We start from the raw sequence: 13,989 nt of genomic DNA, 5'->3' as shown, positions 1-13,989 counted from the left end.
AGGAATAGGTTTTACCCTTTTGACTGGCACAAAAACTGACACCTTTATTCAAGGCATCATGTTTGCAATAACCACAACACAAGCAGTCAAAATGCAAACAAAAGAGACAACTCTGATAATAATATGCACTGTCCTTGAATTTGATTGGTCCACACGCGAGACGGCTTTTCTTAGAGCCTAGTCTCCACTGGTGTTGGACCAGAAGACGCCAAAAGGCGTACTAAAAGGGTAAAACCTATTCCTATATCTTGTTTCTGGCAAAGGAGGTCTCATAATGTAAAAGGTTTCAGTTTTGTTGCCAGAAAAAAGGTTGAAAAACCCCCTATTATTATTACATTTTGGCTACTGGCAAAGGAGGTCTAACGATGTAAACCTTGTGTCTCCTGCTCAGAGCCCTCCAGGCCAGCCGCGCCTCGCACAGGAGACCGGAAGAAGCCGGTCACCCCCTCCCGCACCGTTGGCCTCGCCTTCGACCCGGGCCGCTGGAGCCACGTCGCCGCTCGGCACGCTGCGGCGTCGCACCAAGCCCCGTGCGCCTCCTCCTCCTCCTCCCCCCCCATGCACCACCGCCTGGGATACGCAGGCTGCCGGCCCCGAGCCGCCGCCTCCGCTTCCGAGATCTGCCCCAGAACAGGCGCGGCCGGCGGCGTTGTTGTTGTTGTCGCAGCCTGGATCCACTCCTCCTGTGCAGCCCGGCGTGGAGAACGAGCGTCGAAGGCGGAGCAGCTCCGCACGTGAGAGAGAGAGAGGGCTCTCACGTGCTCACATTTTCCATTTTTTTTATTTTTATCAAGTGCCCTTTATAGTTCTATCGATTCAAGGCCGATTTTTTTTTTTTTACGACGGAGCGGCGCTTTTTGGCCCTGTTCAAAATGCGGGAATTTAAGCTGTGCCATCGGGCAAACGTTTTGATTTAAGCGAAAAAGTATGTCTAAAAAAAGCTTCTGTTCGTTTCGTCTTGGTAACAACCTGCAAGCATCTCGGGGAGCAAAAAGTGAAATTCCATTGCTTTTAGTGCAGTGAACTGCTTAGGCACAATACCTAAACTTAAACACATTCTCCTGCGGAGGGAGGAGCTGGTAGGAACGTTGTTGGGTTGCTCGGTCAATGGCCAGGGTCAACGGCGGCACCACCACGTGGTGTGTTCCGTAAATATGCCCGACTGTGAGGGCAGGCACAAGCCAGCGTGAGTAGGTTAAACGTTGAGTTTTATAAGGGCACCACGGGGTGACCAGCCCCTCCCCAGCCAGCCCCACCCCCCCACGCAGCCCCTCCCCACCCAGCCCCTCCCCACCCTCCCCTCCCCACCCAGCCCCTCCCCACCAGCCCCTCCCCACCCTCCCCTCCCCACCCAGCCCCACCCCTCCCATGTTTGGATGCACGACAGACTGACACAATAATAATCTCCTGTGGGCTGGTGGTGTAGTAACCAGGAGGTTCCTACACAGTATCATCACCTAGCCGATTTGTCAACATCATGTTTACACAGGGGAGACGGTAAGCGAACACGTTCCAATCGTGCATGCGGTTTTGTTTGGCTTCAACTGTCTTCTTTCAACAAGACCTCTGCTGCTACACATTTACCTTGTGAGCCCCACTATTTCCAGATTTGAAGCTTTCGTGACTGCAAGGATTCACCACACTCTGTGTTTTTTTTCAGCAAAGTAACGACGTAGTTAAAAAACAAATAAATGATAAAACAACTAAATTAAATCACGACGTTTCGGAGGCAACACCAAGCTCCCTTCTTCAGGTGGAAACCGTCACAGCTGTATCAAGCAATTTTACCGTGACGATTTCCACCTGAATTTCTGTATGAAGTTGAGGCAGAAATTTTACCGTGATGGTTTCCACCTGAATTTCTGTATCAAGTTGATGCAGCAATGTTGCCGTGACGATTTCCACCTGAATTTCTGTATCGAGTTGATGCAGCAATTTTGCCGTGACCTGTGTCCACCTGAATTTCTGTATCAAGTTGATGCAGCAATGTTGCCGTGACGATTTCCACCTGAATTTCTGTATCAAGTTGATGCAGCAATATTACCGTGATAGTTTCCACCTGAATTTCTGTATCAAGTTGATGCGGCAATGTTGCCGTGACGGTTTCCACCTGAATTTATGTATCGAGTTGATGCAGCAATTTTGCCGTGACGGTTTCCCCATGAAGACGGAAGCTTGGTGTTGCCCCCGAAACGTCGTGATTTAATGTAGTTGTTTTATTTATTTTATTTTACCTACGTCGTGACTTTACCGAAGAAACACAAAGAGTCTATGAGCCCCACGATGTCTGTCGTCAGTCAAAGCACCGTTTGTAATATGATGACAAGGTGAAATATTTAATTGGCGACTTATTTTTGAGGACATCAACACAGAATGTATCATCATTGTTACGCTTAATGAAGGGTTGAAGTCGTGGAATGTTAAAGTGCCTAACCCAGTAATGTTTCCGGGGTTTAATGTCCTCGCGAAGCAATAGTGAATTATGTTTAAGAGATTTGGCCGGGATGAATTGTTCATCGACCAAACGAAATTATTTTTTTTATTATTGTGAAGAGAGACATTTTGCAATTTTGGGGTGCCATCAGAATCTTTATTTAGACTGGAGAAATCTGATGAACTGTGAAGCTCATTTTCACAGATGACCAGTAAAAGGGATGAAATATTTTACATTATGAGACCTCCTTTGCCAGTAACAAGATATAGTAATAGGTTTTACCCTTTTAACTGGCACAAAAAACTGAAACCTTTATTCAAGGCATCTTGTTTGCAATAACCACAACAAACAAAAAGACAACTCTGATATTATTATCAGAGTTGTCTTTTTGTTTGCATTTTGACTGCTTGTGTTGTGGTTATTGCAAACATGATGCCTTGAATAAAGGTGTCAGTTTTTTGTGCCAGTTAAAAGGGTAAAACCTATTACTATATGGATTAAATCTTGTCTTGTGATAGATTACACAGAAATGTGCCGCACTATGGCATCGTACCGTGCAATGTGTTGTGATGGGAGTTGCATGCTGTCAGTTGTGTTCTTGTTAGTCAGGTGGCATCACAATCCAACAGTCATCCAATCAGTGAGCAAGTTGGTCCAGTGAGCATGTACATAGTGTGTATATGTATATATTTGATTGTGAGTGAGTGTATGTGAGTACTTATGTGTATGTGTGTGTGCGTGCATGCATGTGACGAACATGTTTTATATTAACAGCCAGCTGCTGTTTGAACCTTAAAGAATTCACTTGACCGGTTATGGGTAAGTCAAATGTGCTGATGCTAATGAATGGCATTCACATGTATGGAAATGTTGTTTTGTGTTTCTCAGCCTCCGCTCAAAGTTCTGGGCGCTTACCGTTAAAGGATGAAAATGAAGAAGGTAAATATTGTAAAATGCACGGCTTCATTGGAATAGATGGCTCTGTATAAGCAGTATGGAGGCCAGAAGTAATTTTAATCCAATAAACTGTTTCTTTAAATGGTTGTTCATTTAGATATCTTGTGATCAAAATTGTAATCGTGTTCCGACAATTGGCTAATTATTACGCTACTTTGATAAAATATGTAATTTATTAAGAGTTTTTTTAGGGCATGTTAATTCAGATATAAAATTGACTTTCATACTGCAGAATAATGCTTACAAGGTAAAACAACTGCATAACCTTGCAGCAGGGGCACCATTTCCTTTGAAAGTGTGTGGATTAATTGAAGGATCTTTTGAAAGTCCTTTAACCTTCCCGGTCCTCATTTTTCCACGAAAATGTTGACAGGCTGTGGAGCAAACAGCCTGCCAAAATACCAACAAAAAAAACATTCGAATTAGTGATTTACATATTGTTAATTTACATATGTTCCATGCAATTTCAGACTAACTTTATTCCAGCTGGCAAAGCCAATTGAGCTCAGCGGCTCTTTAACAAGGACAACCAATTGGATTTTTTTAAAATCTTTTATTTGGCTGGCACATATAACTGGCTGTCAAACATCTCTTGTGGAATCTCATAAGATATATCATCTTACACAACTGCTCATACATATGTTGAACACGTACGTATGTTATGTTTTCAACCTGTGTTTGAGCTGTGAATCTTTGTTTAAAGGGCAGTTGTGGTGCTTGTAACGTAACATATTCAACTCGTTTAAAGTGGTAGTGTGAGTGTACGTTATAGATTTCGGAATGAAAGCTCTTGGATACTCCACCAAGTGCTCTATTTTTTATTTCATTGGCTACCTATGTTCTAAACGACACCATTACCTTATTGTTTGGTTGTTGATGATGTTTTGTAAAACTGGAATTTGGATTTCCAATGGACAAACAGGTCAAGCATTGTATGTTTGACATTAACGTGACGTTCTGTTTGAATCCAAACAATATTTAACGTATGTATGTAGAAATTATTTCACACCGTACGTAGCCAGACGTGATTGACATTAACGTGACGTTCTGTTTGAATCCAAACAATATTTAATGTATGTATGTTGCAATTATTTCACACCGTACGTAGCCAGACGTGATTGACATTAACGTGACGTTCTGTTTGAATCCAAACAATATTTAATCTATGTATGTTGAAATTATTTCACCCCGTACGTAGCCATACGTGATTGACATTAACGTGACGTTCTGTTTGAATCCAAACAATATTTAATGTATGTATGTTGCAATTATTTCGCACCGTACGTAGCCAGACGTGATAATGTGAGGTGCTAATCAATTGCGCTTTTGATGGAAGCATTATTGATTTAAAATACACGTAAATTCTGAAAGCTTGCACAAATTTAAATTTCAAATGCGCATACAAGTTGATGTTTATTACGTCAAAAAAACTCACAAGCAATTTCTTCTGCCAATGTTGGACTCGTACTTTTGCTTACCGTTCGTATAAGTTGACTCTTTTCATGCACAATTTGTACATTTCAGCAAGTCTGTTCTCCATAGTTCATTTAGTTCCATAGTTTCATTTATGTGGTATAGCCCTGTGAGCCATCCGGCTCTTGAATCGGGTGCAACCGCAACAAACAAAAACATGAACAAGAAAACATCTTAAAGTGACTTTGTGTGTGACTTTGCAAACAGAAAATCCAGGAAAAAAACATCAAAATATTCCTGAAATAGCACCGTACACCACCAACGCTGTGTGCAAAAATCCCAGTGGGATGCAAGTCAAACAACAACAACAACCACAAGACAACTTAGATTAAGGCCATCAGTCTAACTCCGTACTACAATAAACAAAAACATGGCCAAAACAAAAAAAAACTTTTCGAAATCACCAAAATAAAAGCCATAAATGCAATGTAACGGTGACCAGATGTCATCATTGGCCACGGTGTTTATTCTGGTTGTTGTACAGCACACTTGGCCAAAAGCTCTTTTTGTTGAACAAAAACTTCACACGAAACCCCCAGAGCAGATGCCCTGAGATCACGATGGGAACGCCTTTTATGCCTCATTCATGGAGCCCCACGGCCTCGCAGTATAAATACTGCCTCGCTATAGAAATAGGTTTTACCCTTTTAACGGGCACAAAAAACTGACACCTTTATTCAAGGCATCATGTTTACAATAACCACAACACAAGCAGTCAAAATGCAAACAAAAAGACAACTCTGATAATAATATTGGCACTGTCCTTGAATTTGATTGGTCCACACCTGAGACGGCTTTTCTTAGAGCCTAGTCTCCACTGGTGTTGGACCAGAAGACGCCAAAAGGCGTACAATACCAGTGGAGACTAGGCTCTAAAGAAAGCCGTCTCGGGTGTGGACCAATCAACTTCAAGGACAGTGCCAATATTATTTTCAGAGTTGTCTTTTTTGTTTGCATTTTGACTGCTTGTGTTGTGGTTATTGCAGACACGATGCCTTGAATACAGGTGTCAGTTTTTTGTGCCAGTTAAAAGGGTAAAACCTATTGCTATATCTTGTTCCTGGCAAAGGAGGTCTCATAGTGTAAACGCTGCCCCGCTGTTTGCCTTTATTCGAAGCAACCCGCGCACTGATGACACGTTCACGTCGGAGAAAATCCGTTGGTTTGCAAATTGCTTGCTCGTGGAGATGCCGAACAGCACGGCGAAAGAGTGCCATTCGTCCGCGTTCAAAAATTACTCTACGCTTTGCGTTTTGTGGATTTTAATAAGACATCTTTGTGGTGTTGAAGATGTAAATGAAAAGAACCCGATTTTTTTTTCACCCCCCAAGTGCTCTTACACAGCGTGATAGTTTGCGCGAACTTTAACGATTTTGTCAGAGAAAATGGATTCACGTCACTCGTTGAAAAAAATAAAAAAACATTAAATTTTGATTTAAAGCTTTCGTGACTGCAGTAATTCATATTCTTAGTTCTTTTGGTAAAGTCACGTTGAAGTGAAACAATAAAATAATAAAATATATATAAAACAATAAAAACAATTCTCACGACGTTTCGACCATAACACAAACGGTCGTCATCAGGTGTGTCGGTTTGCATAAATTTATTTATTTTTAAACGGTGTATTTATAAAAACATTTTTTTATTTTTTATATATATATTATTATTTTATTGTTTCCCTTCAACGTGACTTTACCGAAAGAACCAAGAATATAAAAAACATTGCTCAACGTTCTGAAGTACGTCACGGTGTTCATATCCGCAATGTTTAACGGACCTCGTTCATCTACGTCGTTGGACGTTGATTACCGCCGCAGAAACATCTTTGAACGAGGGTGCTGGAATGGGCGGCGATCCCGATGTCACAAGGCAACAGCCCGAAGCGTCGTCGCCCCGTACGCTCGAACAAGGACCCACCGCCAAGTCTGAGACGCAGAAGACTTTCTGCGTCACATCTCAACAAGCTGGGTAAGGCGTCGCAACCCATTCCTCTTCGGGCAGATTTGCTCTTTTTTTACACGCGACACACTCCTTTCATTTTAATTTAGATGCGTTGAAAACGCTGCCACGTCACGCGTCCTGTCACGCTAAAAGAACACGTTCCCCACGTCGGTCTGTGCCGTCTGTTAATGTCGGCGCAGGGCCGTAGCTGATAACGCGGTGCAAGGAGGCCCGTCAGACCTGGCGCAGGCTGACGCCGGTGCCGCAGCAACGGCTGAATTGGACGAGTTAATTGATGAACTTGAAATGGGGCTGACGACGGGTGAGCGCTTTCACACACAAAACGGTTAGTCGCGGAAATAAGAATAACGTAGCACAATACTTAACAATTTCGATTTAAAGCTTTCGTGACTGCAAGGATTCATCTTCTTTGGGTCTTTCGGTAAAGTCACCACGTAGAATGAGAATAAAATAATAAAATGATAAAATAAAATAACACAATAAAATATCTCACGACGTTTCGGCCACAACACAAGTGGCCTTCTTCAGGTGAAAGGAACAGACCTGTTCAGGTGAAAGGAACAAAACAAACCTGTTCCTTTCACCTGAAGAAGGCCACTTGTGTTGTGGCCGAAACGTCGTGAGAATTTTTTGTGTTATTTTATTTTATTATTTTATTCTCATTCTACATGGTGACTTTACCGAAAGAGCCAAAGAAGACTACTTAACGTGTGATAAAATTCAGTGTTGTTTCATAAAGCGTGCAATGAGCGAAAAGCAAATGAGTGATAATATCACCATTAAAAAAAAAATACGTGGAATAATTGGGGTGTGGCATTTGTGATTTAAACATTATGTAAAAAATATGCTTTTGTCTTGTTTGCAGATGATGACTCGAGGTCTAAGAGTGGTCCCCGCAACGTGGAAACTGTAAAAATAAATAAAACAGAGGCTGACGTTGATTCTACTGTAGAGCCGGTTTAAAAGCCAGAACCAGCCCTTCCAGATTCAACAGTGATGAAAGCCACTGCGGACAGCAGCTCCGATAAAACTGATAAAGTCGACGTGAACGATGAGACAAATGCCAATGTGGCAACAGATGTCAACAGAGGACCTTCAGAAAAACCTTTGCAGTTTCTCAAAGCTCGCGATGATGTGCAAAGAATGGAAGCAGCCGATGGAAACGAGGCTGGAAACGCGCCGCAGGTTTCTGCCGAGCCACCCGTTACTCAGACAAAGAATGGTAATGAAGCGAAAGTCGACTTCCTTGCCAAGGTTCGGGAATCTGCCTTGGCCCAGCAACTTGACCGTAAATCCAAACCTGCCCTTTGTGGGTCTTTTACTGGGGCCACCGCAGAAGCGTCTGGTTGTGTCGTGGGTGAACAAGACCCCGGACGTAAAAGGTTACCCGTGGCTTTCCCTGACACGTCCACCAAACCCAATAGTGAGTTAAGCAGGGCAGGAAGGCGTGGTGGAGGAAGTCTAAAGTGCCTGGATAAAATGCCCGTTAAAAACGAAACCTGTCTAAATGCGCACGTGGAGAAAATCCCCGTAGTGCATGCCAAATCTGTGGACAAGCAAGTAAAGAGTATACCTGTGGAGCGACAGGATGCATCATCCGAACAGCATACGGAACAACTGGTAACACGCCAACACAAGACGCACGTGGAAGAGTCTGTATTGATCCAGCCAGTGGAAATCCGTCAAGAAATTGCCGGCGCTAGAGAAGAAATAGTTGAGCCAGACAAAGTTTGCAAGGTTATTGCAGAAGCAAGGCTAACTAAAAGTGAAAAAGTATCCGAAATAAATGAAACTTCACAGCCAGTAATGGACCAGTCAAATGAGCCTGGGGCTTCGATGCAAAACAGAATTTTTCACAAGACTCGATCAATTTCAAAAGAGCGACGTGCACCTGAAGTTGAATGTCAAAATCATTCTGCTGAAACATCTTCTCCAGTTTTTCCTGTCTGTAAGCAGCCTTCAGATCGGTGGAGGTCCACAAATGAAATCACCAGAGATTACCTTCCTAAAGTGGGATTGACCACTTACAGAATTGTTCCTTCCAAGCCAGTCATAAGACCAAAACCTGGAACAGCTGATGTCCCATTCCTTCTACCAGCTTATAAAACAGAACCCGGCAAGACTGAAAATGCTACTGCAACCAATGCTACAAAAGAAATCAAAGAAACGTTGAAATACTACTCAACAGCGAAGATCGGTGACATTACAACCAATCCACAACAGCATACAGCACATCAGTCACCGGTGATTCCTCTACCATTAATTCCCCCACCAGTGATTCCTCCACCATTGATTCCCCCACCAGTGATTCCTCCACCATTAATTGCCCCACCAGTGATTCCTCCACCATTAATTCCCCCACCAGTGATTCCTCCACCATTGATTCCCCCACCAGTGATTCCTCCACAATTAAGTCCTCCACCAGTGATTCCTCCACCATTAATTCCCCCACCAGTGATTCCTCCACCAATGATTCCTCATTTATCAGGGCTCTCAATTGTGGCTCGCCCATTCCAGAGGTCCCATTCCCTCCAGTGTACTACGGAGGCAATATCTCAGCAACACTCTGCCACCGAGCCACTTGCCAGCACTGCCACATCTCCACCACCACTACCACCACCACCATCGAGCTCAAAGCAAGATGCATTTTTCCGTCCCGGCAGGAGGGCCTCCAGCATCTACGTGGCATCTGCCATTGCCAAGAGAACAGCCTACAAGGCCATTGATGCTCCGAATGAAACTTACAGTGGCACAACCACAACAAATACAACACCTGTACATGCTTTGCCACCAATTCAGGTAAATTGGGAACAGGATGAGCTCACGATTCCACCACCACCACAGTTTTCTACGGAAGAAAATGCCAACATTCCAAATGCTCCAGGTGACCCGGGGAAGGTGATTATTATAACCGAGGCACCACGAGTCCATCAATGGAAGCCAAAACTATTCAGACCAGTCAGTTTCCCAAGCGTCATGTTCAAAAATGACAAACCATCTAGCGTGAGTGTAGCGTCGAGTCATTCAGAGTCTAAGAACGCCGTTTTTCCTGTCAAGTCACCACCTCCGGTGAGTCCTAAACCAAGTAGTGGAAACCCTTTTAATGTAAAATCAGCCACTAACTCATCTCAAATTCAGTCCGTTCTCAGTTCTCCAAAATCCACCGACGCAAGTCCTTTCCATCAGCCTCCCACAGTTTTAAATACCACTGGAACTGCACTGGAAAGTTTCAGTCTTATTCACGGGCAGAGGAAACCATCAGGTGAAGACAGCGGTCCGTTTGGACCGATGCTGAAGTTAAAACCTGTGGTGCAAACACCAATTGTGAAGGATAACAATGCACATGGTTCCCTAATGGAAGCGCTTCAGTCTACAGACAACGTGGGCACATTGAGAAAGGTCAGCCTGCTTTGTCTACATCGTCACATTTAAAATATTGTAATAAATATGGAAAATGTTGTGTATAGCCTAAATTAAATGTGATTCGTTTATTTAAAAAAAAAAGTATTTGTAGAACCTGCATTGTTAACCATGATTGCACATGTATAATTAAAGTTATCTTAAACATTTTGATTTAAAGCTTTCGTGACTGCAGTAATTCATATTCTTAGCTCTTTCGGTAAAGTCACGTTGAAGGGAAACAATAAAATAATAAAATATATATAAAACAATAAAAATTCTCACGACGTTTCGACCATAACACAAACGGTCGTGTTATGGTCGAAACGTCGTGAGAATTTTTATTGTTTTATATATATTTTTTATATTATTTTATTGTTTCCCTTCAACGTGACTTTACCGAAAGAGCTAACAATATTATATTAAACATTTACCTTGCTAACGTGAAACGTTGTACAACATTTCCGTAAATGTTCTGGTCGCTGTTCCGTTATATTCTAGGTTTCGGGTGAACATCTGCAGGCAATGCTGGCAGCTGTAGACAGTGAGGCAGAGAGAGATGCTCGCATTTCTGTCGCTGTTCCATCAGGCGCAGGAGGGAAACGACTGAGAAAAGTAAGTGGGAATGCAAGTGACAGCTGTGTATTTAATTTTGATTTAAAGCTTTCGTGACTGCAGGGATTCACATTCGTGGTTCTTTCGGTAAAGTCACCACCACGTAGAAGGGAAACAATGAATAATAACAATAAAATTCTCACGACGTTTCGACTGCAACACAAGCAATCATCATCAGGTGTGGTTTTCACGTCGTGAGAATTTTATTGTTTTGTTTTTTATTATTTTATTGTTTCCCTTCTACGTGACTCGGCCTCAAATGAGTACCCGGTGCGGTGTGTAAACATTAGCACGTGCTAACATCACTTGCTCCAAGAGTCAGTGACAGCTGTACAGGGTGGGGGAGGGTGGGGATATTTGTGTCTCGTGTGTGTGTGTGTCTCGTCTTTGTGTCTTTGATTTCCCATGCAGTGTATAAACAAAGCAAGTGCCATCCGTTCATTTGCTTTGGCCAAAGTGATTTTTTTAATTAAAAGTTTCTGTACGATAGGGATGTATGTGCCCGCGTGGGACACTTACCTTCAAAAATCTCAGATCATAGGAAGCCATTCCGCAATGACTAATGAGAAAGTCGGGGATAATCGAGGATAATAGGAAGAATAGGGCCGTGGATAATGGAACTTTTGTGAACCTGACAGCTGTTGCAAATTACACGAATCACGCATATTAGGGCCTATTTGTCTTGCTCCCATTAATACATTAACAAAAACGTCCTTCAACATAATTTTCTTTGAGCTTGAGGATGTACGTTTGCACGGCATCGAACAATGGCGTGATTTGTCTGAACTTGAAGTGTTGTTACCCCAGGTAGCACAAGTCTTGGTGTCTCGTTGACTGCTGTGTTCTACTGTCTTCTGGTTTCCATAGACCCCATCTGCAGCAGCAGCGGCAGCAGCAGAAGACGAAGAACTGGTGTCTCAGCAGTTGAGAGAAGCCGACTCGGGCGACTCAGCCACAGTGCGGCCACGGCTTGCACCTGTGCATTCTCCTCCAGTCCCCATAGCCCCACCACCTCCTGTCATCCTCGTGGGTAACGGGGCCACAGGTACAGAGCGTAGGCCCAAGGATGCACGTCTGGCCATGCTTGATGCCATCCGATCCGGCAGTTGTGCTGGCATGCCTAAGAAGGTGATTGTAACTGAGCCACCACGAGTTCACCAGTGGAAGCCGAAACCATTCAGACCAGTCAGTTTCCCAAGCGTCTTGTTCAAAGATGACGAGCCATCTAGCGTGAGTGTGGCGTCGAGTCATTCAGAGACTAAGAACGCCGTTTTTCCTGTCAAGTCACCACCTCCGGGGAGTCCTAAACCAAGTAGTGGAAACCCTTTTAATGTAAAATCAGCGTCTAACTCGTCTCAAATTCAGTCCGTTCTCAGTTCTCCAAAATCCGCGGTCGCAAGTCCTTTCCATCAGCCTCCCACAGTTTCAAATACCACTGGAACTGCACCGGGAAGTCCCAGTCTCATTCACGAGCAGAGGAAACCATCAGGTGAAGACAGCTGTCCGTTTGGACCGATGCTGAAGTCAAAACCTGTGGTGCAAAAACCAAAGTTTAATGTGACGGACGTGAAAAAGGAATAGCCTATTCCCACCGCGGGGCTTAGGGCGTGCCAGGCGTCAAATATTTTTCGACGTGAACCCCACCGTTCGAGAGGCAAATCCCTCGCGTATATAAAAGAAGAAAGCTAAGAAAGAATGGAAGATGTTTCTATTTAAAGCTTTCGTGACTGCAAGGATTCATCTTCTTTGGTTCTTTCGGTAAAGTCACCACCACGTAGAATGAGAATAAAATAATAAATTAACAAAATAAAATAACAAATTCTCACGACGTTTCGGCCACAACACAAGTGGCCTTCTTCAGGTGAAAGGAACAGACCTGTCGGGACGACAGAGCTTCAACGAACGTTGTTAAGATTCGAGGCGTCTTTTAAGCTGGTTTAGAGAAGAGAGGCACCTTGACAAAGGGGTTTACATATCAATGCTAAATTCTCCTGTTTGATATGTAAACCCCTTTGTCAAGGTGCCTCACTTCCCCCAACCAGCTAAAAAGTCGCTTCGAATCTTAACAACGTTCATTGAAGCTCTGTCGTCCCGACGGGTCTGTTCCTTTCACCTGAAGACGGCCGCTTGCGTTGTGGCTGAAACGTCGTGAGAATTTTATCGTGTTATTTTATTATTTTATTATTCTCATTGTACGTGGTGGTGACTTTACCGAAAGAACCAAAGAAAATGGAAGATGTGTCCATTACGTTATACTGTACTCATGTGTTCAATAGAAAATGTTGGGAGCGTTTGTCCCTTTTTACATTTTGGAGGTTTAATGATGCGTTTCGTGTTGATATACGAATAAACACTTGATGCAGCCTGTTTCGTTTTATGCCCTGTGTGTCGGTGCATACAGAAACCAGCACGTACGAGCGCTGTGCCGTATACCCATTGCAGAGTATCTGCATTAAGCGACAAAGAGTTGCATGTTCATACTGTTGAACATATACGGTAATGCAGATATTGGGGATGTTTATTTAACTGTGCTTCCGTTTGTAAATGTTAGGTAACCGGCACACAAGAGCGTGTGCAGTTCTACAGGTTTATTGTATTTACCACTGAATTCTACAGTAGTATTGTATTTACCACTGAATTATACAGTTTTATTGCATTTACCACTGAATTCTACAGTAGTATTGCATTTACCACTGAATTCTACAGTATTATTGCATTTACCACTGAATTATACAGTATTATTGCATTTACCACTGAATTATACAGTATTATTGCATTTACCACTGAATTATACAGTATTATTGCATTTACCACTGAATTCTACAGTAGTATTGCATTTACCACTGAATTCTACAGTATTATTGCATTTACCACTGAATTATACAGTATTATTGCATTCACCACTGAATTATACAGTATTATTGCATTTACCACTGAATGATACAGTATTATTGCATTTACCACTGAATTCTATAGTAGTATTGCATTTACCACTGAATTCTACAGTATTATTGCATTTACCACTGAATTATACAGTATTATTGCATTTACCACTGAATTATACAGTATTATTGCATTTACCACTGAATTCTACAGTAGCATTGCATTTACCACTGAATTCTACAGTAGTATTGCATTTACCACTGAAT

The 13,989-nt window shown here is 42.8% G+C and overlaps 1 protein-coding gene across 3 annotated transcripts in view; it reads left to right on the top strand.

The window, feature by feature from the left end:
- LOC142915400 (uncharacterized) overlaps window positions 1-13,207 on the top strand; it is a 43,099-nt gene extending 29,892 nt beyond the window's left edge. For 2 of the 3 annotated variants that reach the window (XM_076061234.1, XM_076061233.1), the window contains 7 exons: window positions 392-734; window positions 3,323-3,373; window positions 6,682-6,832; window positions 7,006-7,127; window positions 7,692-10,225; window positions 10,727-10,840; window positions 11,708-13,207. In XM_076061234.1, the coding sequence (XP_075917349.1) occupies window positions 392-734; window positions 3,323-3,373; window positions 6,682-6,832; window positions 7,006-7,127; window positions 7,692-7,789 (765 nt within the window). In that variant the 3' untranslated portion in view covers window positions 7,790-10,225; window positions 10,727-10,840; window positions 11,708-13,207. Of the gene's footprint in view, window positions 1-391; window positions 735-3,322; window positions 3,374-6,681; window positions 6,833-7,005; window positions 7,128-7,691; window positions 10,226-10,726; window positions 10,841-11,707 lie in introns of those variants that run through there. The other variant, XM_076061232.1, reaches the window with a different exon arrangement.
- The last annotated feature ends 782 nt before the right edge of the window (window positions 13,208-13,989 follow it).

Source organism: Petromyzon marinus, unplaced genomic scaffold (genome assembly GCF_048934315.1).
Source record: "Petromyzon marinus isolate PM22_M1 ecotype Great Lakes invasive population unplaced genomic scaffold, UKy_Petmar_22M1.pri1.0 PM_G_Scaffold_30, whole genome shotgun sequence".
Taxonomy (NCBI): domain Eukaryota; kingdom Metazoa; phylum Chordata; class Hyperoartia; order Petromyzontiformes; family Petromyzontidae; genus Petromyzon; species Petromyzon marinus.
The sequence above is the reverse complement of the archived record's forward strand: the minus strand, read 5'-3'. Positions and strand labels throughout refer to the sequence as shown.